Source organism: Eleutherodactylus coqui, chromosome 11, assembly GCF_035609145.1.
Source record: "Eleutherodactylus coqui strain aEleCoq1 chromosome 11, aEleCoq1.hap1, whole genome shotgun sequence".
Classification (NCBI taxonomy): domain Eukaryota; kingdom Metazoa; phylum Chordata; class Amphibia; order Anura; family Eleutherodactylidae; genus Eleutherodactylus; species Eleutherodactylus coqui.
Window position 1 is genome coordinate 115,919,470 of NC_089847.1, and position 25,202 is coordinate 115,944,671.

The 25,202-nt window shown below is 46.2% G+C and overlaps 1 protein-coding gene across 1 annotated transcript; it reads left to right on the plus strand.

The window, feature by feature from the left end:
* The first annotated feature begins 2,450 nt into the window (after positions 1-2,450).
* FNBP4 (formin binding protein 4) lies at positions 2,451-24,573 on the plus strand. Its single transcript, XM_066583296.1, has 17 exons — positions 2,451-2,612; positions 6,185-6,268; positions 6,359-6,495; positions 11,449-11,641; positions 11,727-11,874; positions 11,954-12,089; positions 13,003-13,326; positions 13,923-14,112; positions 14,185-14,303; positions 15,443-15,547; positions 16,095-16,228; positions 17,173-17,354; positions 17,904-18,217; positions 20,034-20,157; positions 20,259-20,515; positions 20,660-20,817; positions 22,531-24,573. Exons 1-17 carry the CDS (start codon positions 2,504-2,506, stop codon positions 22,625-22,627), a joined length of 2,811 nt encoding a protein of 936 aa, XP_066439393.1. The 5' UTR covers positions 2,451-2,503; the 3' UTR covers positions 22,628-24,573.
* Positions 24,574-25,202: the final 629 nt, after the last annotated feature.

Genomic DNA, 25,202 nt, shown 5'->3' on the forward strand with positions numbered 1-25,202 from the left:
TTTTTAATTTTTAGGCAGCAATCCCAGGGTGGTACCATATGTGAGAAGAGAAGGCCAAAGAGTATATATTGTATATTCTGGATTTTCCCTGTGTTGCCCACACTCCACAGGCAGCTGCATCTCATATGCTAGTAATTTCTATTGGCCAGACTCGTGACTTGTTTGAGAACACAAATAGGGAATAGGAATATTGCCCACCGAACAGCAAAGTTTGTCCATCTGCTGAGGATAGGTCATCAATAGTTGATGGGCTGGAGTCCACTACTTGGGACCCTGGCTGATCACCTGATTGGGCGACCACTGTCATTGCAACTACACAAGGGTAGGGATCGGAAATTTCTGCTCCAACCCCTATAAAGTGGCCGCGAGTTTCACTAGATCCTGTTTTTGGCCATCCACAGTAGTTGCAGCTGTTTTCTAACTACCTAATGCCCACTGTGCGCTGCATTGTCCAGTCCTGATCACATGAGCAGCCCCTGCCAATCAGACAGCAGGTATAAAGCATTAGTAGTCTAACACTACCAATGTACTGTGAGGATTAGGTAGCCTAAAGACTGTCAGCCATCTAGGATGGCCAAAAAGAGGACCCTGAACCATCAGATCAGATGATCTGTAGAGTAGAACAACTGCAGCTAATCCATTAACAACTCCATTCTGGTCTTGGGACACAATTTTGTCCCAAACTGAAGGGTTGCTTTAAATGTTTTGGATATCGTATGGCTGATGAATGGGGTCCATCTAGAGATCTATTTTGTTCCATAGCACCACTTGGACCATAAAAGGGGTATTGATTACATGCTTTTTTTCGTACCATGCTTCCCCGATAATAAGCCCTACCATGCTGTAAATTTCCACGATTCTCCACGGTGAGCCTATCTGTCAGATAGGCTGACCGCGGAGATCCATCTGCCGGCTCCTGCTCCCACGGCAGAGATCTGCCGCGGGATAACGCAACGCCCGTGGACAGGCAGCCTTAAGTCCCCTACAGGAACTTTAAAAAAAATGTGAAAAAAATTATAGCTTAAAAAAAAAAAAAAAATGTAAAAAAGGCCCTAAAACTCTTTTTGCTCACTTTCCCTTCTGTATAATCCCCCATATTTGGTATCATCGAATCCGTAACGACCCTCACAATACATTGAACACACTATTTGGCAAGAACCATAAAAAAATCATCACGAACGAGTCATAGAGCTCCGGCCGTGGAAGAATAAAAACGTCATGGGACTATGAATGCAACAATGTAAAAGAAATTAATTTATAAAAAAGGGGTTTTATTGTAAATGTGGAAAAACCTAAAAAAATAATAATTTTGGTATCATTGTAATCGTACCGTCCTGCAGAAAAAACGTATCATGTCATTTATGCTTAATTCAAAAAATACAGATAGCCCCCAACTTGCGAACGTTCGAGTTATGAACTTCGCAAGATGCGAACAATCTGTCCTGCACAGTATGATGTAATGCTATGGCATTCTGTGCAGGGACCGGACAGCCTTCGAGCAAGCCTGTCCGGTCAGATCGCGGGACGCTGTGCGGTTGCTAGGCAGCCGGGGGCCTAAGGCTGCCTATGCAGAGCGCCTATCAAGCTGTGCTTCATAGGCACTCTACATAGGCAGCCCTGGGGCCTTTCAGAAGGCCCCCGGCTGCAATGACATCCGCATAGCGTCCCGCGATCTTATCACAAGACTCTGTACGGGCCCCCTGAGCGTCAGGCGCAGGCTGTTCTTACAGCGGACACTCGGCGGCAGCAGTTCCGAATACCCCCACGCCACTCGTCAGAACTGTTAACGCTTTAAATACCGCTGTCTATTCTGACAGCGGCATTTAAAGTGTTAACAGTTCTGACGAGCGGCGCGGCTCGTCGGAACTGCTGCCGCCGGGGGTCCGCTGTAAGAACAGCCGGCACCTAACGTTGTATGGAGCGGGATCCACCCGCTATCCCGCTCCATACAACCATTTGTTCGGACATACGAACAAACGGACTTGCGATCAGGCTCCTGGAACGGAACCTGTTCGCAAGGAGGGGGCCACTTATACAATGGCAGAACTGATGTGTTTTCTCTCCCTGCCTTCCAGAAAAGGTAAATAAAAGTTATACATATGTGCCCAAAAATGGTACTAATAAAAACTACAGCTCGCCACAAAGCAAGCCCTCGTACGGCCGCGTCGTGTTATGGCTTTCGAAATGTAGAGATGAAGATCCCCAAAAATTGTTGTCCTTTGAACCTAAATACACGCAGTCTTTAAGGGGTTAAAAAATAATAAACGTCTATTAGGAAATAAAATACTACTAATAATATGTATTATAACAATCTCAGCACTGGTACGACACTGCGTGACACTTTACGGCCACAGGGGAGGAGCCGCGCACGACACGTGACTAGTATCAGTCCGCTGGGGGGTCACGTGGTACTCCTCGGCGCTTCCTTCCTTTTGTGTGGCGGAGGCGGGCGGATGTGACGTCGTATTTCCGCGCCGGAGAGCGACGAGAGGTCTGCGCGCTGATGGGGAAGAAGACGCGGGCGGCCTCGGGCCGGAGACCCATCCTTCAGCTGTCACCCCCGGGACCCCGAGCTGCCGCTGTACGGGAGGAGGCGGGCTCCGGGTCAGACGGTGAGACGCCGGCCATTACTGTGCGGGGGGCGGTAGTAGGCCCAGCCATGGCCGGGGGTAGTTATGGGGGGCAGTTATACCCCTCCTGTGCCGGTTTGACATGTCGGATGGTGTTTGTATGTTGGGGGTCAGTCTGCATTCATTGTGTCTGACCAACCGCAGGGACGCTGCGGCTCGTGCTGACAAGTTCCTGTCAGAGGGGTGCAGCCATTAGTCATGATTGAGGTTCTCCCGCTGCCGCCATCGTGCGTACGGTCACCGCCATTACTCTGTGGATGACATATTAGACGTTTATAGATTGGCGCTTTTGTACGTATTGTCTGTTTTGTGAGTTCTGCGGCGGCCATGAGTCACCGTGTCATCAGATTACATAATCCGGACCGCTGGCAGCGGCTGAGTCACCGCGACATCCAGGTAATGATGCCGTGACTCAAGGCGACCGCGCCCGCGACTAATCTGCGTACAAGAGGCCAAATTATAAGGTGTCAGGCTGCCCTCACAGGCGTTCAACAGCATTTTTTTAAATGCACCCCATCATTACAATGGGGGGTGAGGGGAGCGAAAAATCGCTGAAACGCACCAAAGTAGAGCTGACAGCGTCCGAAAACCGCATTAGAAACTCTGCGATCAAACGGCTGTCTGAGAAGCACCATAGAGCTCAGTGGAGGCAGCTTACAGCGCTGGCAGGCGGTCTGACAATAACATCCTGATGGCGGGTCCATTTAAACAATCTTCCTTTTGCCCCTGAGTGCCCCACGGCAAGAGTTTTTTTGTGGGGGATCCGTCAGTGAGTGACGCAGAACACGGACGTAAGCGTAAAGCGCTAAGGGGGTTCCGCAGCGGTTTACATAGTTTTTACCACTGTGGTCCGGCGTATGGCGGCAAAATTGTGCTGCGCACGACAAGGTATCTCGCACCCACTGTCCAACACGCTGATGTGATCAGAAGTGCGCAAGCAGTGTAACTGATCGCCTGCAAGTTACCGCAAATAACACGAACACGCGGACCCCGCGTAATACACAGAAGACATAACGCCAGCCTCAAAGGGGGTTACCAAAAATGACTTCACCTTTGCATGGGATACCTCTGATCGTTGGGGCCTCCTTGCTAAGACCCCCACTGATTCTGAGAGCGGGGGTCCCATGCTCCCCCTCTCCTCACTACAGGCGCACTTTTACTGTGACGTCAGATTGGTGATGGCATCGCTCCATTTGTTTTAGAGGGGCCCACAGAGATTGCGGGGTCCGCTGTGTGCTCTGCAGTGATATTGATAGTTGTCTGGGGTCTTGTTTTTTTGTGGGACGTCCTCTAGTTTCTATTGCTACCGTCTTGGAGTACATATGACTATTTGATTGTCTTTGTTTTTTTTTTATTACATTTTTTTTTCTAGGAGATTGGGTGATCGTAAAAGTGGAATTCTGACAATATTCGCTGTGCAGGGAAAATAATGCGCTAGATCGGACTTTTATGGACGCAGCGATACCAAATGCTTTTTTTAAATTTAGATTTTGTTTTAATTTGAAGTAAGGTGTTTTTTGTTTGTTTTTTTTTTAAACTTATTACCTTTTTTTTTAAGTAACACTTTAAAAAAAACAAAAACTTTTTCCTTTTATTCTTAAGTTTCCATAAACGTGGGATGGTTTGATTGCTCCTCCAATATGATGTAATACCGTAGTATTACATTATACCGCAGTCTGACAGGCAATCGTATCAAGTCACCCTACAGGCATACCGTATATACCGGCGTATAAGACGACTTTTGAACCCCGAAAAATCTGCTCTGAAGTCGGGGGTCGTCTTATACGCCGGTAATACAAAAACAAAAAGTGTAAAAAAAAAATTCATTACTCACCTCCCCCGGCGTTCTGTCGCGCTCCGGCAGGATGTCGCTCGCTCCTCGTCCCCGGCGCAGCATTGCTTTCTGAATGTGGGGCTTGAAATCCCCGCCTCCAGAAAGCTAATACACACGCCGTCAGCCAGTTACAGCCATTCAATGACAGCATTGAATGGCTGTGATTGGCTGAAGGCGCACGTGTGTTAGCAATCACACCCATTCAATGATGTCATTGAATAGTGTGATTGGCTGAAGCCACGTGTGTTTTAGCCAATCACAGCCATTCAATGATGTCATTGAATGGCTGTAACTGGCTGCCGGCGTGTGTATTAGCTTTCTGGAGGCAGGGATTTCAAGCCCCGCATTCAGAAAGCAATGCTGCGCCGGGGACGAGGAGCGAGCGACATCCTGCCGGAGCGCGACAGAACGTCGGGGGGAGGTGAGTAATGATTTTTTTTTTTCTCCACTGTATTACCGGCGTATAAGGTGACAGTTGGGGGGTCGTCTTATACGCCCCGTCGCCTTATACGCCGGTATATACGGTAGCTTGATAGGCAATCTACAATGGCAGCCCAGGGGGCTTTCCGAAGGCCTCTGGCTGCCACGCCAACCGCGCTGCACCCTGTGATGTCAGCGATGGGCTGTTTTCATGCGAGTGTATTTTTACTTTATATTTGGTCCATGTTTTGCAGACCAACAAGGAGAGAACATAAATTGATGTATCTCTTTATATGTCTGTATCTTTTACAGCATGACTTAATTTTGTCCCTTTTTTTGCCTCAGATGGAGTGCTGATAACATACAATGCTGTGTTATCTCTAACACCTCCACCTTCACATCCCTATTACAGACCTGTGACCGTACGCTTGTCTTAAACTCGTCCAGGGGGTGTTTAGGATAGCGTACCAAATGAATGCCATAATTACAGAATAGGCATCTGGTATTCATTAGGGTATGTTCACACGACAAAATCGGAGGCGAGTTTCAATTAAAAAAAGCCACGGCGGAAATCTGCATATTTAAAGGGATATGTAAACAATATTTGTGGTCTGCCACTCACGACCCTGGCCGATCAGCTGATCGAGCGCCTGCTACAAATAGGAGTACGGAGCCGAAGTTGCTGGTTGCTCCAACTCTGTGCGGTAGCCGATGCTTGTAACTGCAGGCTGTAGTCTCATTAAAATCAATGACAGCTGCACCTGCAATTACCAGCGCCAGCCACTACACAGTGGTCAGAGCAGCCAACCGCTTGCACTCCATACCACTGCGGGTGCCCGATTAACTTGTTGACCTGAAGACTGAGCAGCAGACCCCAGACCATCAGCCAGAATAGGTCCTCAATAGTATTTCCCTCTCGGTGTGGAGTTCCATATTGGCTGCTGCAGATCCGCACACAAACAGTGAAAATGTTTGTGTGCCGTAGGCCTTAGGATGGTTTCACGTCTGGGTTGCAACCTCCGTCCAGAGGTTCCATCACAGCTGAAAATTCCAGAAGAAAAGGGCCGCATCCAGTGCTCTCTTCCGTCCAAAAGCTGGGCGGACCCCGTTATAGTCAATGGAGTCTATTCGGTTCCGTTCAGAGAAGGAACCACTTGGCTGCGGGGATTCTTCATTCGGGCAGCAGGAAAGCAGAATCCCCAGCACAGATGTGAAGCAGCCTGCTGATCAGACCTGTGGATGTGGCATCAGGCCAATGCTATCTATACACCAAGTCACTAATCTTGTATCTCCCCAACAGATGATGCAGATCCTCAGAAGGGGCTCATTCCTCCTGCCACAGCCATGGTGACACAACTGAAAGCTGCTGTAGTGAAGCCTACAGGTAAGGAATGAAGGCATCACCTGCTTACCATCCTGCTGCCACTCAGTGCGTGATGATTGTCATCTAGAAGTCTTCCTTCTCCTTCCACAGGTGGATTGTGTCTACTTGGAGCTTATACAGACAGTGACGACGAGGATGGAGACGCAACAGACAAACCTACATCTATAGCCAACGCGAAAGGAAACGCTTCCACCGATATTGATAGCACTTTGGCCAATTTCCTTGCGGTAAGCGGTGGCCTCGATAGCGGTCGGCTATTCCTTCTTATTCCTATTTCATGTATTTAACAAGATACACATTTTTATCCGATGAGGGGAATAAGTTCTGCTGGACCTGTTTGACAACAGCTTTTCTCCCCAAGGAACTAAGGTCCACGCATCCCAGTACTTCTTTTTCTTGATATCTACTGCTGGGAAGAGTCTGGAGACCCCCTGGACACATTCTATAAGTAGACTGGCTTTCTTGGCTGTAACAGCTGTGCTTTATGGGAGGTTGTCTGGGAGTTTTTACGTTTTTCTGTTTCAATTGATGGCCTATTCTCAGAAGATGCTGTCAATAGATGATTATCGGGGTCTGCCGCTCATGGTTCGCACTGATCAGCTGATTCTCGGGGCTGCTGTCAATTTGGTCAGCTCTGGAAACAGAAAGCATTGAGTCTGTCGCTCAGGATCCTTGCTGATCAGCTGATTCCTGGTGCCGCTACCGATGTGGTCAGCGCTGACTGCTTTGGTACTGCAGTCACAGCCCTATTTCATTCAATGGTAATTGCACTTGCAATGCCAACCTGGGTTGCTGCACTATGGACAAGAGTATCTGCTTTCTCTACTGTGGTTAGTAGCAGCAAGCTCAGGAATCCGCTGATTGGTGGGGATCCTGAGCGGCAGACCCCCAAAGATCGATCATTTATTTATTTACCTGTCCCGAGGATAGTTAGGCAATTAAAAAAAGCAAAGTCCCAGATAACCCATTTAACCGCTTAAGGACCTGGCCTATTGTGGGCATAAGGATGCATCGATTCTTGGAAGATTTTCATATCCATTTTTCAAAAGCCGGAACTTTAAAAAAAAATTTTCAGTCAACGTGGCCGTATAACTGCTTGTTTTTTGCGTGGCGAACTGTAGTTATCGGCGCCATATTTGGGTATGTTGACTGTATTGTAAAACTTTTTTTTATATTTTTTTATGATAGCAGGGAGAGAAAACACATAAATTCTGCCATAGATTATTTTTTTTCTACAGCATTAGGCCTTATTCACACGGGCGTATTTTTCTTCAATATTTTGTGAGCCAGAATCAGGAGCGGGTCCGAAATATGGAAGAAATGCAAATCTTTCCATTAGACTTTCTCTCCACTCCTGATTTTGTCTCACAAAATACTGATGAAAAATACACCCGTATGAAAGAGCCCTTAATCATACAGCATAGACGACGCAATACATTTCTTTTCTGCGGGTCGGTACGATTACAATCCCACAATTCTTTTCTAGGTTTTTCTGCAATAAAACCCCCCTTATTTTTCTTTCTTTCTAAATCGCTGCATTCAAAGTCCTATAACTTTTTATTTCTCCATGGATGGAGCTCTGTGAGGGGCTTATTTTTTGCGGGACGAGCTGTAGTTTTTATTGGTACCATTTTGGGGTACATATGGCTTTTTTGATCACTTTTACGTTTTTTTGGGAGGCAAAATAAAAAAAGGATAAGCATTTTGGCTCAGTTCTTTTTATTTATTTTTATTTATTTATTTTTTGTTTTATGCTTTTTGCCATGCAACATAAAAAGCCCAATTTATTGTATGCGTCGTTATGGAAATATGTGGGATTTTAATTTAATTTTTTTTTTTTTTTTAATGCTAATATGGGTTGTTTTTTTCTAACTTACACTTTTCCTTTTTTGTTTTTACACTTTTTATGTCCCTGTAAGGGACTTGCACCATAGCACCTATGATCCCTATGTCTTAGCGATCATAGGCACTGCCAATGCAGGATGCTGGTATCTTGCGTCCTGTTGCCATAGCAACCCGCTGGCACCCCCCGCAATTTGATCGCGAAAGTCTGTTGCGTCACAGAGGTACATGCCGTGTTCTACATAGATCGCGGCAGGGAAGGGGTTAACAGTGGGGTAGCTGCACCAATGCACCTTCGCTGTTGCAGAGGGAGGCTGGTTATCAGTGACAGCCGGCTCCCGCTGCCGGATAGCGCGAGTTCTCTTCTGATCTTGTGCTATCCACTGGACATAAATGTACGTCTTGTTGCATTAAATACCCCTCTGCCAGGATGTACATTTACATCTTGTGGCGGGACGGGGGTTAACAGGGTTGTTTAGGGACTAAATTCTTTGTAATAGTCTCCGTGACGAAGGTATTAAGCCTATACTCTGCCTCCTTTTCTGGTCTCTGTTCGCTCCTGGGAAGTGTGATTAGTTGCAGTGGTCATACACTTAGGCCGCATCCACACGGGCGACTTTATCGCACAATTTTTTCGTTATGTGACAGCGCTACAAATCGCATGTATGTTAAGCCCATGCTTTCCTATGGGTTCTTCCACACGAGCGATGTTTTGTAGCCTGCGACATTGCAGGACTACAAAATCGCGGCATGCTCTATACAGCCGCAATTTTCAAATTTTTTATTTTTTTTTGTAGCCCATGTTACCCAATGGAACCTTCCTTTCTGCTGCATCGCATGAAAATGTGGTTTTTCATGCGGTGCAACCTTTACAGTGCTATCCTGCTCTGTTGCATCTTCTTTCCAGTCCCCAGCACTGTTCATTTCTTCTGGCCGCGGATTGAAAAATCCCTGCCTTCTGGAAGCACTGCCTCTGATTGGCTGAGTGCTGTGACACTTAGCCAGTCAGAGCCAGCGCTCGATGAACCAATCGAAGCCATCTATTGAGCGCTGACTCTGAATGGCTAAGCATTCAGCCAATCAGAGACAGCGCTTACAGGAGGCGGGGATTTTTCAAACTCCGGCCAGAAGAGATGATTAAAAACAATGCCAAGTGCCAGGAAGAAGATGTAGCGGAGCCGGACAGCTCCTTGGTCTGCATGTAATCACTGACCTCTATGGTACCAGCAGTGCAGGTGAGTGTATAGTTTTCTATTCGCCTCAGCAGCTGTTCTGAAACTATCACAATAATGTTCGTCCCTGGACAGATCCTTCACTGTGTTTGCTTCTCCCTGCTTTCTGATACCCAGCAGAATTTTGACCAACCCCAAGCAGGCGTTATGTGTATCAATGTTTTATTGGTATGTCTTGTGTTTCAATTCCTCAGAATTTTGTAACATTTGTCATGAATGGGAACTCGCTGGTTGATGTTCAAAAACTAATAACTTGTGCATATCTAATTCTTCTCCTAGCTCAGTTTTGCTGCCTCTTTAATCGATCTATATACACTATCTTACCCAAATGAATTGGACACCTGAGCAAGAAACACAAGTAGTATTTATGTCCATGTGTTAATACTTAGTGGGGCTCCTTTGGCCCTAAGGACATCAGATACATTCCATAGCATATTTACTAACGTCTGATACACTTCGGCTGGTGGTTCTCTCCATTCACCCTGCAAGCATCTGGCGGGTTCTATCAAAGAATAGTCCTGTCTATAATGGTGCAAGGAGCTTTGTCATTGGACAGTTGAGCAATGGAAGAACATTCTATGGAGTGAGGAATCGCACTACTCCATCTTCACATCAGATGGAGGTATCTGGGTGTGGGGGATGCCTGGAGAACGCTTTTTACCTGAGTGTGTTGTGCCAACAGTTAAAGTACCTGCACTTCGGAGAACTTGTGCTCCTTTGGCTGTTTTCAGCTCCTTCCAGCAGCTGAAGATGGGCCCCATATAGCGCCATATGGGGCCGTTTTCAGTTGCTGGAATGAGATGAAAATGGCCGACAGAGCTTTAGCGCTGCAAAGTGAAAACGCAGGTACTGTAAGTATGGCGGAGGTTCCATTATGGTCTGGGAATGTGTTACGTGGCATGGTCTCCATCCGTTGGTTGTGGTGACAAGAACCATGAACACTGACTTGACCCTGACATCCTAGACAATAATGTCCTGCTGCTGATAATGTGACAATACTCTGGGAATGGTCGGCCATACTTCTAACAAGACGACGTGCCTTGTCACACATCCAACACTGTTTTACGTTGGTTTGAGGATATGGATGTTCCATGATTAGATCGGCTGCAGAGTCCGACCTGAACATCTCTGAGAAGAACTGGAACCGCGTCCATCTTGTTTGAGAGAACTCGCCAGACATTTGCAGGATGGAAGGTGGAAAATACCAGCTGAAGTGTATCAGACATTAGAAAGTTTGCCACAGAGTCTCTCTGATATCATTAGGACCAAAGGAGCCCCACTAAGTATTTAACATATGGAAACCAATACTACTTTTGATTCTTGCTAAGCTGTCCAATTACTGTTGGTAGGATAGTCTAATCGTTTGCAAGTAGAAGAAAATATCAGCACAAATCTGTCTCTTCTCCTGATATTTGAGATCTTGAAAATGTGAAGAATTGAAACACAAATTATATTACAAAGTTGAGAACATTTTACGGCTATTAAAGGGGTTGTGTCCCCCCCCCCCCCCCCCCCCCCGTTCGGCGCGAGACAAACCTGATGCAGGGGTTTTAAAAAAAAACCGCATAGTACTTACCCGAATCCCCCGCGCTCCGGTGACTTCTTACTTATCTTGCGAAGATGGCCGCCGGGATCTTCACCCACGGTGGACCGCAGGTCTTCTCCAATGGTGCACTGTGGGCTCTGTGCGTTCCATTGCCGATTCCAGCCTCCTGATTGGCTGGAATCGGCACATGTGACGGGGCGGAGCTACAAGGAGCAGCTCTCCGGCACGAGCGGCCCCATTCAGAAGGGAGAAGACCGGACTGCGCAAGCGCGTCTAATCGGGCGATTAGATGCTGAAATTAGACGGCACCATGGAGACGAGGACGCCAGCAACGGAACAGGTAAGTGAATAACTTCTGTATGGCTCATAATTAATGCACAATGTACATTACAAAGTGCATTAATATGGCCATACAGAAGTGCTGAACCCCACTTGCTTTCGCGGGGCAACCCCTTTAAGTGCAATTTACTGGAGGATATGTTTTGGGCTAGGGGCGCAGTATTGACTTTCCACCGCTGCTCAGGGACTTGTGTCTGACATGTTTTGCTGATTTTTCTCAGGAAATTGATGCTATTACTGCCCCTCCCCCTCCTGATGGAAACTCTATTTCGACATCTACTGTTCCTCCACCGACTCCTCCGAAACCAGATCCAAAGGATTCTCACGGCTCAAGTTCTGCTGTGCACAATGGATCCGATCCAAATGCATCTGGAGATCTGTGGCATTACGACACCCAATGTTCTCTGGCTGGAGGTGAGTGAGCGCTCAGATCGGGTGACAGACGTGAGGGAGAATGTAATATGATGGGTTAATGCATTGTTCATACTTGCGATTTCAGTTGGAGTTGATATGGGAGACTGGCAGGAAGTGTGGGACGAAAATACGGGATGTTACTACTACTGGAACACACAGACCAATGAAGTCACCTGGGAACTGCCTCAGTGCCTGGCCTCACAGGTACAAGGTGCACAAGGATTCGGCAACAGGTAAGGAGGTTATATACAGAAATGTTACTCCTGCTATTGCTGTATTGGTGGGTAATAAGAGATTATTATTCACTTGCAGTGTTGAGGCTTCTGTACCATCGGGAGCAGTTACAACAGAGTCTGTGCCGGAAATGAAAGAAGAGGCTGCCACAGTGGCAGCCATCTCCAGTGTCGTCAGCAGCATGCCAGTGCCTGTGAAGAGGGAGCCAAAGAAGGTACGTTTACTTCTGGTCACTAAGTTTTGCATAGTGTGCTTCATATGTAATGCATATGTGCTTCTAGAACTGAAGATCTGGACTAGCATTAATTAGTTTGCAGATGTGCCAAGGGGGAAACGGCACACATTCATTACAATATATGGCATATTGCGTTGTGGCCACTTAATGGATCGGATTGGAGTAGATTGAAGGGGTTGCCCCATGACAACGTAGTTAATTTTATAACCCATTATTAACCCCTTAAGGACCAAGCGCAGTAAATGATACATTGCTTGGTTCTGAGCTTTAATCCCGGCCGATAGCAAAAATACGGCGTGGGATTAAACCTCTGCTTCTACAATCAAGCTGGAGCAGGTCAGGTCCTTGGCTGCTAGTCACAGCTGAGAACCTGGAACAGAAGGGACAAACGTTTTTTTAACTACTTTTGCCTTCTCCTTTCCCTGGTACATAGCGCTCAATCCCTAAGGTGTCTGGTCCTTAAGGGGTTAAGGTGGGTTGTGACCCATGGCACGCTCACTGATGCTGAGAATAAGAGGCCCCCAAATTTCTGTTCTGTGGGAGAGCAGGACCAGCATGAGATAAAGGAGATGCAGAAATAGCTGACCTTGCTTCATACTCTGCTGCTAAGAGCAGGGATGTGGTGGTCTCAGAGGTTGTACCTCCGCCTAACTCGCTTGCCCCTTATAATATGAAGTTGGCACTCGCTAGTTCTTCTCTACCAGAGCGTCCTACAAGGAGGTCTAGTCTATAGGAACTGATGCTTGTATAGCTTTTTGTAGTGTGTAGGCTAAATGACAAGAGAGAAAAACCATTCATCCCAAAGTCTGGCGTTCAGGTTTCCCCATTGGAAAACATCCAAGGCATTTTCTGTGCGTCTGTCCTTGGTTTTTATCCCCGTTCCTTCTTGTAGGAGGTTAATGAAGCCGTTCAGGCCCTTTCCAACAAAGAAGAAGAAAAAGTTGGAGTGGCTGCATCACTCCTTGCGCCACTTTTGCCAGATGAGGTGAAAGAAGAAGAGGAACGTTGGCGGAAGAAGGTAATCTGTAAAGAAGATGTGGTGGAAGGCGCTTCTGAGGATGAGGAGGACGTGGCCACAGCCTGTACAGATGGAGAACCTGCTGTAGACGACCAGGCTCAGGATGATATCTGCAGTACCGTCCAGTCTGGAGAGAGTGAAGAAGAAATGGAGGAGCAGGACACCTTGGAGCTCGAACGGGTATTGGAGAGAAAAAGGGTTTGTGATCCATTCCTCCCTTTTGTGTGCATGACACTTAATTACGAGCTACTAATAAATTACTGCGGTGGTAGAATATACGGTTTGTTATATAGTTGTTAGAGTAGTACTATAAAATGTATTAACGGTTATGGGTAAATGGAGTATCGCCTATGGAAAGAAGGATACAAGATCTGCAGGTACGGTACCAGCAGTTAAGTCACCCTCCAGGCCTGGACAAACAAAGATGGCTGCACTACGTCTGACTATCTGATACACGCTGTGCATTAGTATGCATCATTGGTCTAGACACTATACAATGCTTTGATTGGGCAGTGCTGCTCATTGGGGGAACAGCATGTAGTGTCTTAAGACTGCCGATACATACTATGAAAAATAGTGGAACTGACAAATAAGGGGAGTATGCACAGTTTAATTGAGCTTTTCTTGGGGTGCACTTTTTAATTCTGCATCTCGTGCTGCGCAGTCCGACTCGATTATATGGGCTGTATTGCCTTCCATGTTGATAATATGAACAGTCAGTATTTAGCTTGTGTTAGTCGTGTGGGTTGCTGTGCTTTTGGGTCATTGCGATTACTTTTTATTTCCCATAACAGGCTGAGCTGAGAGCATTGGAGGAAGGAGAAGTGAGTGTGTCCGGATCCAGTCCACGCTCGGACTTCAGTCAGACCGATGAAGCTCAGAAGGCCAAGCCTCTCTCCAGCAAGTGGAAAGTTTTTGTGCCTATAGCCAGCCCTAGCTCAAGCCGCAGCTCCAGCAAAACCGGCCGCGATACGCCTGAGACTGGTAAGTGGTGCTTGTTGTTAATTGACTTTCTTCAGAAGTGCTGCAGATCATTTTGGATTGTAATGTTTCCAGAAATGGGGGCTGAAGCTGCAGAGTGTCCAGTTCCTGCGAAGGAGCCAGAGTGCGAAAGCGAGAAGACGAAGCTACCTCCAAAACCTGCACTGGAAGGACAAGAAGATGATGATTTGAAGGTAATGTTAATCTGTTTGAAAGGTTCTTCCTTCAGTTCTGTGCAGCTAAAGAGATTTTTCCATCAATGTACCTTAAAGGGGACATCCACTTTCATTACACCCTTTTAATGTATATGACGGTCATAGAAGAGGGGTCTCCTGTATGTGCCAGTGCAGAAAACTGTAGCAAAGGGTGGTAGATGTAAAGGGGTTATACCAAGATTGGAAGTTATCTCCTATCCACAAGATGGGGCATGACTTGCTGATCGGGTTGGTCTTTCTGCTGAGACGCCCCGTGGATCATGAGAACTGGCTTCCTGTGTCCCGCTCTGCCTGTCGCTGTGGTGGTCACTTCTGTTCCCCGCAGTGGTGTCAGAATGAGTGGAGCACTAGCTGAATAATTGTATTGTGGCTGAGCGGGTCCGGCTTCCCTATCTCCATAGTCCCAGTGCTTAATTCAGTTTCATTATCACTACATGGTGAGCTGTAGTTTTTATTGGCACTGTTTTGGGACACATTTGCCCGCCCCCCCCCCCCCCCCCCCTTGCTGTTTTTTTTTTTTTTTTTACTACTACTACGGTACTTTTTAGCCTCTTTTGTATGTCTGTAGGGGGCTTTAGCGTGCAATTTAATGATTATCTCTATTCTTTCACAATTCTAGCTATGGTGCACCTGGACATTGCTATGGCAATCATTCAGCCCTCCACATTTGGATGGCAGAGGGCCGATGACTGCACCGAGGGAGCTACCTTCCACTGTTACTGCATACATGCCACAATCAGCGTTGATCGTGGTTAACAGTGAGGATTGGTGTTCGCTCCCATTCCCACTTCTGCAGTGGGATCCAGGCTGTCAGTAACAGCCATTGAGATGCCATACATGTATGACGTGGAAAGCCCTTCCTTCCCATCATAATGTGTGTCTCTGTGGGTGGAAAGGGTTAAGTGTCCATCCATTATACAGACGTGACAGATCTACAGCAGCTGTTTTGTTAGCTATTCCTCTGCTTTAAAAGGGGGGATTATAACTTCTCCGTGTGCCCTAATAATAAGACACCTCTTTCCATAAATACTCAGAGCATTCCTGGCGTTTAAGATGTTCTCTTTTGCGTGGAGAATAGAGAAGCTTTGTACTAGAACTTTTCCCTCTTCACTTAACAGTTCCAGATTGGAGAACTTGCTAATGGCCTCATCAGTAAACTGGAATTTTTGGGCATCAACAGGCAGAGTGTGTCCAATTTCCACGTCTTGCTCTTTCAAACTGAGGTAAGCGTTTTTGTAGGTTCTCCACCCCCCCCCCCCCTTTTTTTTTTTTTTTTTTTTTTTTTTTAAACAGCATTTTTAATTGTTGCTGACCACCTTTTTTTTTAAAAGCCTTGTACCAGAATGGACTTTTATCACATATCCATAGGATAAGTGATAAAAGTCTGATTGGTGTTGGCTTCGCCACTGGGTTCCCCACAAGTCCTGAGAATGGGGGTCCCATGTCTCCCTTTCGATCTTATTGTGGGCTTGCTGCACTCCCTCCCCCGCAGTAACGAAATTGAATGGAGCAGCGGTCGCACGTGTGTGGTGCTGCTCTCTGCTCAACTGCACTGTTGGAGACTGCTGAGCGCTTATACTTGGCTATTTCTGTAAGTTTTATTGAAATGGAGTAGCGCCCTCCATGCACGGCCTCCATATCACAAGACCCCCATTCTGTGTCGGTGAGATGCCCACCAATCAAACGTTTATCAGCCATCCTAAGTATTGGTGATAAGTCTATTTTGGGAATACCAGTTAAAATTAAATCTGCTATTTTTATTGCTTGCAGACTCGAATCTCAGATTGGCGAGAAGGTGCGCTCAGTGGAAGCTACTTGAAACGTAAACTTCAAGACGCCTCAGAACAAATAAAACAGTATGAAATTAACGCCACTCCTAAAGGCTGGGCCTGCCACTGGGACAGGTACGAATCTTCCCCAATTTTCACCTTTCACATCTCAAACATGACTTGTGACATCACCACCTGACCTCGTGACCTCATCTGTCTGGAGACTGAAAGCTGCTGAAATGTAGTTTCTGGGGCGCAATGAGCGCTTGAGACTGCAGATTGGAAAAAAAACAACTTGTTATTTAAGTGTATGCATAGTGTTCATGTAAAGAGGTTCCTGATTGGACGCAAAGTTGGTTAGAACTTCATTCAAAGCGTTGAGCGCAATGCTCTGGGAGGGGAATAGGGGGAAGCGCATGCGAGAGTTCTGTGACCCTTTCAGGATTTCTGGAACCCTTCATTTCCCCCGTGTAACATCGGTGAAGTTTCTACAAGCTTCATGATGCCAAGTGTCAGCGAAGAACAGGATTCTGTCACTCGTGTCGCAGGTCAGATCTAATAATTATTTTTTACATTTGTCTTTTTTTTTGTTTTGTTTTCCTTTTTCTTTTCTCGTTTGTTTCTTTACACTTTTTTGTTTTTTGTATTTTTATGCTTATTGAAGATCTTTGCTCTTTATCTTTCAGCTCTGAGAAAAAATACACAATTACCTAGTTTGTCTCAATGAGTGGAGCTATTAGAGGATGTCATAGATTTGAGCTTGACATTCCCAGAGTGATGCTTGCCTCTCCATTGTTTAATCCTCCCTCCCCCCTCCCCTGTACTCTTGAATTGGTTACCAACTAAGACTTGCCCCCCTTTTAATTCACAAAGTTTGCTAACCTTTCCCTGCAAGCAGATGCCATCCTTGTTGTAGGATGGAGTTTTCACTTTTTTTATTTTTTGTGAATTTCACATCTATTTGTTGGGTTCCCCTCCCCTCTGTGCGCTGGATGCAGCCACAGCGGAAAGGACCTAATGAGGAGACAAGGTTTACAGAAGGCAGGAACTTAAAATCTTTCTCTGTTTTTGTGATTCAGGGATCATAGACGTTATTTCTATGTTAACGACATCTCAGGAGAGTCTCAGTGGGAGTTTCCCGATGCGGAAGAGGAGGAGTCGGCACCCAAAAATAAGTCGGAAGCAGCCTCTAAACTGGCTGAAAGGGACAAAATCCCAGGTGCCCCAGCTCTTCCTCCTGAACCACCAGCACCTATAGCAGGTAATTCTAGATGTCACATTCTAATGTGTTCATTATTCACGTTATTCAGTGCCACCTATGGAACATGACTGTTTGGGTGACTTTACACGGGCCAACCATCTGGTGAAAAATTGCTCAAGTGAGACACATTTTCAGCGATGGTTGTCCCATGTAAACGCAGGACGCTGAGTGTTGAATCGCGAAGTGAAGTGACTAGTAAGCAACTTGCCGTCCAGTATAAATGAGCGTTGAGTTATCTATGTACCACTGCCTGTTCACAGTAAATAAGGCAGGTAGCCAGAAAATATTTTCGGCGCGCTCCGGCTCCATTCACTGATCAACTATTGCTCCTCTGAGAAAGCACAGGAGCGATGGTTGTCCCATATGAAGCCACTCTTACAGGGTGTTCACATGACCGGGACAGAAGGCTCCTATTTACGGACTCCAGATCTTAAAAACTGCGAGGACTGCAGAACGTTTACCCTTTTCTGTGCTAAAACCGTAATCCTATAATGACTTTAAGTGAAATCGGGTTTTGGTTTTAACACTCATTCATTCTTTCTCTTACAGAACCCATCTCTACTAAACCTTCAGTTGCAGCTAATGTGCCAGTTTCTCACTTCTGGGAGTTTGCACAGCCACCTTTGCCTTTAGAAGCACCTCTTCCGCCGCCACCACCACCACCTCCCCCTGAGTCACCCCCTCCTCCTCCACCTCCACCACCTCCTCCACCTCCCCCTTCCTCACCACCCCCTACTCCCCCAATGGACGATGGCGAGATAGAAGAGGTTGAAATGGAAGAGGAAGATGGTGAGGAACCTCCAGTCCCAGGAACAGAAGCTGTGCTTGTGAAATGTGTGAATTCTGAAGTCCCAGCAGCTAAGGTGAGAAGACACGTGACTTAAAGGGGTATAACAGGCATTTACTATTGATGACTCAGGATAGTAACACATGCTTCAGCACTCATGCACACTTTATAAAATGCAAGGTTCTGGATGCACGATGTGATCAAATTCGTTTGCACCTGCCGGCCACATGAAGGCGAACCTTAATGGATGGCTACCTAACCCTTTTTTTAGGCTAAAAGCCTCCACCTAAATGGGAAAGCTGGATGACTAGCTATAGACCACCAGTGAACCAACTGGGACACATGCATGAGAAAAGTGCATTTGTTTAGGAGTGGATGCCTGCAATGCATACAAAAAACAAGTCTGCCCATCCAGCAAATAAATGAAGTGCTAGTGGTCCCTTGCCCACACAATCACATGACTCAGTAGTACATCGAGGTTTCTCCGCTAACTGGGGTCTTTAACATATTGGTATGACAGAAGGGATTTAAAGCGATAGTCCAGACATTTTGCCATTGATGTCTTATCCTAAGGATAAGTCATCAATAGTTGATTGGCAGGGGGTGCGCTGCTCAGTTGATCCTCTAACCCACTGTCAGTGTAGTGCGGCCAGACCTCTGCATTGGTGGTCAGGGCCAAAAGTGTAATAGCCGATTCACTGCCATTGAAATCAATGGGAGTGATGTTTTCTATTACACTTCCGTTTCCTCATTGTGGTCAGAGCCAGAAGTGTAATAGGAGGCATTACACTCTATTTTAATTGGAGTGAAGCCGTCCATTACATTTCTGACTGTGACCACTGACGTAGACGTCTGGCCCCAGTACACAGTCGTCAGGCTGGAGGATCAGCCGAGCGGCAGACCCCTGCTAATCAACTATTGATGAACTATCTTGAGGATAAGTCATCAAATAGCAAATGCCTGGAATGCCCTTTTATCACTCTCCTGCATCCTGCCATACCAGTATGTTGAGGACCCCAGTTAGCAAAGGCACCTTGATGATGTACTATAGAGTCATGGGATTGTGTGGGCATGGGACCACTGGCACTTCTAGTCAATCTGCTGTGATTGGGGGAAAACTGCCACACTAGCAGTTAACATTCTGTGCTGTGATCATGCCTGACTGCACCACTGTACAAGGGGAGGGTAGCCCCTTGTAGCTGTGATTGCCAAGGCGGTTGCAATATGGAGACTCTCTGTCTGAGACCAGATAAAGGTCACCATGGCTGTCTCTTGTTAAAACTTGCTGGAGCATCGAAATATACCTATTAAAGCATAGAGGCACTGACACCATACAGTACAAATAGTGTGGTGTAAAATTAAGTCCTTATGCTTATAGGGCGGGGAATGTGAAGTACAGGGGTGTGCTCTTGTTATACTTAACTTGCTGTCACCCTTGGAAGTTAGCTCTGGGTCTGAGTGACTTTTTTTTTTCTTTCTCTTCTTCAGTCAAAAGTTTGTCAAAGTCACGCTCACATATCCAGTGATGACTTTCACGGGTAATAGTGTAGCAATGGGGAGCCTACTAAGTATAAGTAGTACACCCCCCAGCTCCCAAGTTGCCTGTCCTATAATTTGGTTTATGGTATTTGTAGGACATGACAGGTTCCCTTAAATAGTGCATGTAGAAAGGACTTGTCCCTCAGCAAATTTGACCTCATATTGATGCAAAGATATATAAAAAAAAGCTATTAGTTCTGAAATGAGGAGACGAGAAATGCAACAATTTTGTCATTTTGAGTTGGTTGTGTAGGACTAGAACCAGCACCACGCCTGTTCATGGGCTGTGTCTGATACTGCTGCTTAGCCTGATTTAGGCACTTGTATCACACGCTTGTCTTTTTTTTTCCTAGTCAAAATCAGAACCGGCTACATCCGGAAAAGTCGCCAAGAGGAAGGCCACTGACGTTTTCGGAGAACAGTCTGTGACCATTGGAAGTTGTCCCATTATCTATACTCAGCAGTCCGTCTCTGCAGGTCTGATGTTCTCTACTCTCTTATAGGACAATGATTTCTACATAACCCTTTAATATTACTTATTTTCCAATTTTAACACTTTCAATTCATTGTTCTTCCAGCTCCTGTTCTGGCTGCCATGAGCCTCCCCACAAATTACATGGGACTTCCACTACAAGTCCCTTCTCCTGTCATGATGAGCAGCATAGACTACACCATTCCAAGCACTAATGTGGTGCCCTCCATTCAGCATGTGTTGCCACATACGTCTTTGCCAACTTCTTCAGCTCCAGAGCCTCAGGTTTCATCCTCCCACATCCATGCACCTCCAAGCAAACCCTCACCTATAGAGAAACCGAAAAAGAGCAAAAAGCTAAAGGTAAATGTCACGGATTTGTAGCAGCATTTGAGTTCTTTTTCTAGGCATGTTATGGAGTTCAGTTGGGTCCCGGTACCCATAACAATTCTAGTGAGTGGTCAGGAGTCTTTCATGGTCCGTGTTCTTCATGCTTTCACTTTGCAGGTGAAGAAGAGTAAGGTGAAGATGCCCTCCCTGGTGCAAAAGTGGCAGAACATTCAAAAGGAGTTGGATGAGGAGGAGAATTCTAGCTCCAGCGATGAAGATCGAAGTGTCGTGAACCAGAAGCGCATCGATGAATGGAAGATACACCAGTTGTCCAGGTATGTGCCTTAATGACACCAGTTGTCCAGGTATGTGCCTTAATGTACTGCAAGCTGATGATGCATGAAGTATCCCTGTAGAGGTGTGTGTTGGTTACCGCTGCAGTGCACATCTACAGTATACATTACAGGGACGTCATTCTGCTTTTCAGAGCAAGCGTTCAAGACTACTTGGGTCTCCATCAGACGCTCGATAAAGACCTAAGTAATCTTGTGCTTTTTTTTTTTTTTTTTGCTGTTCAGCTAATATTTTGCTTTCCTCTCTTACAAAAACATTGATAAAGCAAAATATTTTCTGGGCTTTCTGCATAATTACAAAAAAATTACAGACCTACATCTCAAAATAGAAAAGGCAAAACCTGAAAGAAGTTGTAGCTGTCAGAATGCAGTGTGGCAATATGCTGAATCCTCAAAACTAAGGTTTTCTAGTTCAATACTATTGATGACCTTTCCTGAGGAAAAGTCGTCAATAGTAGATTCCTAGGATCCATCTGCTAATTTGAAGGACTGGAAGCCAGCCCGTAGACTCAAGTATCATCTGATTGGTAGTGGTCTGGTACGTTCAGGTACCTTTACACAGGACGGCTGTAAGGAACATAACTGCCCGACAGCTGTCGCACAGCTTTTGCACAGGAGTGATAGTTGCTCAATGAATGGAGGTCGAGTCCTCCAGAAATGGCTGTGGCCGCTATTCACTGCAAACAGGCAGTCTTTGAAAGCTTGAACAACTCCTGTTTGTTGGCCAACAGTCACTTGGTTTTTAGGGAAGCTAAAAACCCAGCGACTTCCAACAAGTGAGCTATTTGCCGCTCAGTACCCTGCCAGCGGCCACTTGTGCACTTTGCCATTGAAGTGAATGTCCCGGGTCTCCCATCATACCACCATTCTGCTATTAATGACCTTTCCTGAGGGTGGGTCTTCCATGGTATTGAACCAGAAAAGCCTTTTTAAGGAGTTAATTCTTCGGGATGCATTATGTTTTACGGGTTCATTAACAATTATGCATTACAAATCCGTAGAGGGGTTCCTTTCAGTTTATGGGGGGGTCGCGATTCTGTAACCCAGTAAACTGTAATAGAAAATGCAAGACTTAGGCCTAGTGCCCACGGCCCACACTTACTCAGGATCCGCTGCCCGACGTCCCACATGATGCTTCGGCGCGCATGCGCAATATGACACTCCCACAGCGTCACATGACGTGGTAGGCGGGGAAGCGTTTTCACGCTATCTTCCGATGTGCTACAGTGGAAGATAGCAAGACGGACGGCTTCCATTGACTGCAAATAGAACATGTCACGGGTGAGGATGTGTGATTTCACACCGTGAGCATTGCGCTATTAGGTACAATAGAACCTAATAGCTGCAGGGCAACGCAGCGGAAATCCGTCCGTGGAAAGGAGCCCTTACACTGCCCTTTCTGAGCAGGTGGAAGCTGCCAAACAGCTGTATGGGGCTCTTGACTATCAAGAATTTGTAGGCTATTGATAGACTTATTGCATATCAGCGCAGCATCTCTTCAATGTTGCCTGCAACATTAATTAAAATTGCATATAACACATTCTAACACAAAAGTTCGTTCGCCTCTGCTGCATTTTGTATAGCGTAAAAAAGTTTCCATCTCTAGTCTGCCCTATAATCGGTCTGCAATACTTTATGATCATCTGGCATGGACCTCAACTGAAATTCATTATGATTGCTTTCTTCTCATTTTAGTGGCATGGCAGAGAAAAATGCTAACTTTGAAGTCCTCCCTGAAGATTGGCGAGAGAGATTAAAGAGGAGGAAAATGGCTTCCGGCACGACGACCTGACCACTACTTGGGATCCTGCACACTTGTCACACAAATGATACTGTAAGAAAAAAAATGACACTTCTTTTCCTTCACCATGGTGGACTTGTATTCAGTTTTAGGAATGTTGAATTTTTAGTTATTTCCCCAGATTACGTGTCTGTTGTGACTTTCACAAGCTCAGCTGTTTTTTTTTGTCCAGCACTTGGTTTAATTTCTTATTCACTTCCCTATGGTAAAGTACATTCCTTCATTGTACCAGGACTATTAGTTCAGTGGTCTCAAACCTGCGCACCCCCAGCTGTTGCTGAACGACAAATTGTGTCTGAGCATGCTGAGAGTTGTAGTTCTGCAGCAGTTGGAGCACCATAGGATGCTGATTGTTCTATGTCTATGTGAATGCAAAGGTTAAAGAGTAACTGCACTCTTAAAAAAAACTTTTTACACGTCAAGTTTTGATCTGGCTGGGTCCGGGTGGTAAGACCCCTGCTGATCGCTGCAATGAAGGGGCTGCAGCACTCACCTGAGCACTGTGTCTGCTTGTCGGCTCCTGCTGGCCACTGAAGATGGACGTATAGATGTCTATAAAAGTGTATGCGTCCGCTGCTGAGAGGAGCTGACAGGCTGCGAAGACAGCCAAAGGAACACCGCTCTAGGGTGAGCGCTGCAATCCCTTAATTTCAGCGATCAGTGAGGATTAGAGATGAGCGAGTATACTCGCTAAGGCACATTACTTGAGCGAGTAGTGCCTTAGCAGAGTATCTCCCCGCTCGTCTCTAAAAATTCGGGGGGAGAGCGGGGAGGAACGGAGGGGAGATCTGTCTCTCCCTCTCCCGCCCGCTTCCCGCCGCAACTCACCTGTCACCCGCGGCGGCCCCCGAATCTTTAGAGACGAGCGGGGAGATACTCGGCTAAGGCACTACTCACTCGAGAAATGTGCCTTAGCGAGTATACTCGCTCATCTCTAGTGAGAATCTCAGCACCCGGATCACCACTGAATAAAACTTTTGACATGCTGCCCTATATGTTCTTAATACGTGCAGTTACTCTTTAAAAGCTATCCAGAAACCAGAAAGGGGAAATACCCTGATACAGCAGTGCTGACACCTCCATTTCCGATCTGGTTCTGACACCTTGTTACGTGATATAGAGCTTTTTCCAGTTTTCCGTGTCCGTACCGTCGCCACAGGTGGCTGGCTGGTTGACTCCCTTCAATACGTAATCTGGCGCCCTTCTCTGTCATGGCCCTTGCAGAGACAATGGGGGGCTGGCATACTTATTGAAATGAGTCAGTTGGTCAGCCCCCCAGCAGTAATATATATCACATATATATCACAGACAAGGACAGCTGGAGGATGGACGCCACGTGACCCAGAATCGGACCTGGGCCAGAAATTGAGGTTCTGTCACTCCGAACCTGACTCTATTTGGTATTTCCTCTCCCTGGAAACCCCCCTTTTGAAGACTGAAGCATTTCTGTTTTCTTGCAATGATTAGACAGTGGAATCCTGCAGAAAAAGTACAAGCTGAAAATTCACCAGCAGGTTTGTGAGCTGAGGAGATAATCATGGCACTGCATATATTAAGAATCATAGCAGCACTTGTCAATAGGGAGTGGTTGTGGTGAAAGCAGCCCGGTCACCTACATACAGTCAAACATGGCATCTAGAGGGGGCAATGCTCCAAAAAGAATTGGTGGTCATACAGGATGACCCGCGATGCGGCTATATTGTCTTTGTGAAGGCGACTGGTCTGCGGCGGAGTGGATTCTGCGCTATTTATTTAAAAGGCATTCAGTTTCTGGTGCCTGTTGTCTGTGTCTCATGCATCAAATGTAAATACAGTCTGGATGGATGGATGAGCTGGATGTCACCATGATGAAGAAAACTGTGTTTTAAATTGTTCAGTTTTTTTCCACTATTCTCTGTAAATGCTGTAAATATTAATAAATGCATTTTTACCGAAAATCAAGCTCTGTCCTTGTATTGCTTTATGAAAAGGCCTTTGTTAGAACAAATGTGCCCACTTATAAACCTGCTGAGACCAGATGGGACAAGTGTAGCGAATAGATGCAGCTGGAGGTGAAGTGCACTTGAGTTTCCAATTCTGTCCATTCAGTCTAGTCCGACTCTTCGATACTCCAGAGGCCCGTCCTCTCCATGCTCCTCTACAGCTGCTTTCAGTTGCCGGATGTCCGTTCCCGTGTCCTCCTTGATGGTGTCTGTTTCCCTTTACCACTGACCATTCAAGTAGCATCTCTCTTTCTAGCGCATTCGCCCTCATCACGTGTCCTAAGTAAGTCAGTCTGTCTCATGATCTTGCCTTTCAGGGACACCTCTGGGTTGATACGTTCCAGAACAGCTTTGTTGGTGAACTTAGCTGTCCGGGGGATTTTGGAGAAGCTTGCTCGAAAGCATCAATTTCTCTTCTGTCTGCTATCCTCATTGTCCACGTCTTGCAGCCATATGTTGCAATCGGAAAGGCAATGGCTGTGATTAACCTTTTTTGAAAATCCACACCAAATCGCCGTATGAATGAACCGTTAAAGACGTCTTCAGCTTTTTTTTTTTTTTTTAAAGCCGCAGGTAACGGGGAG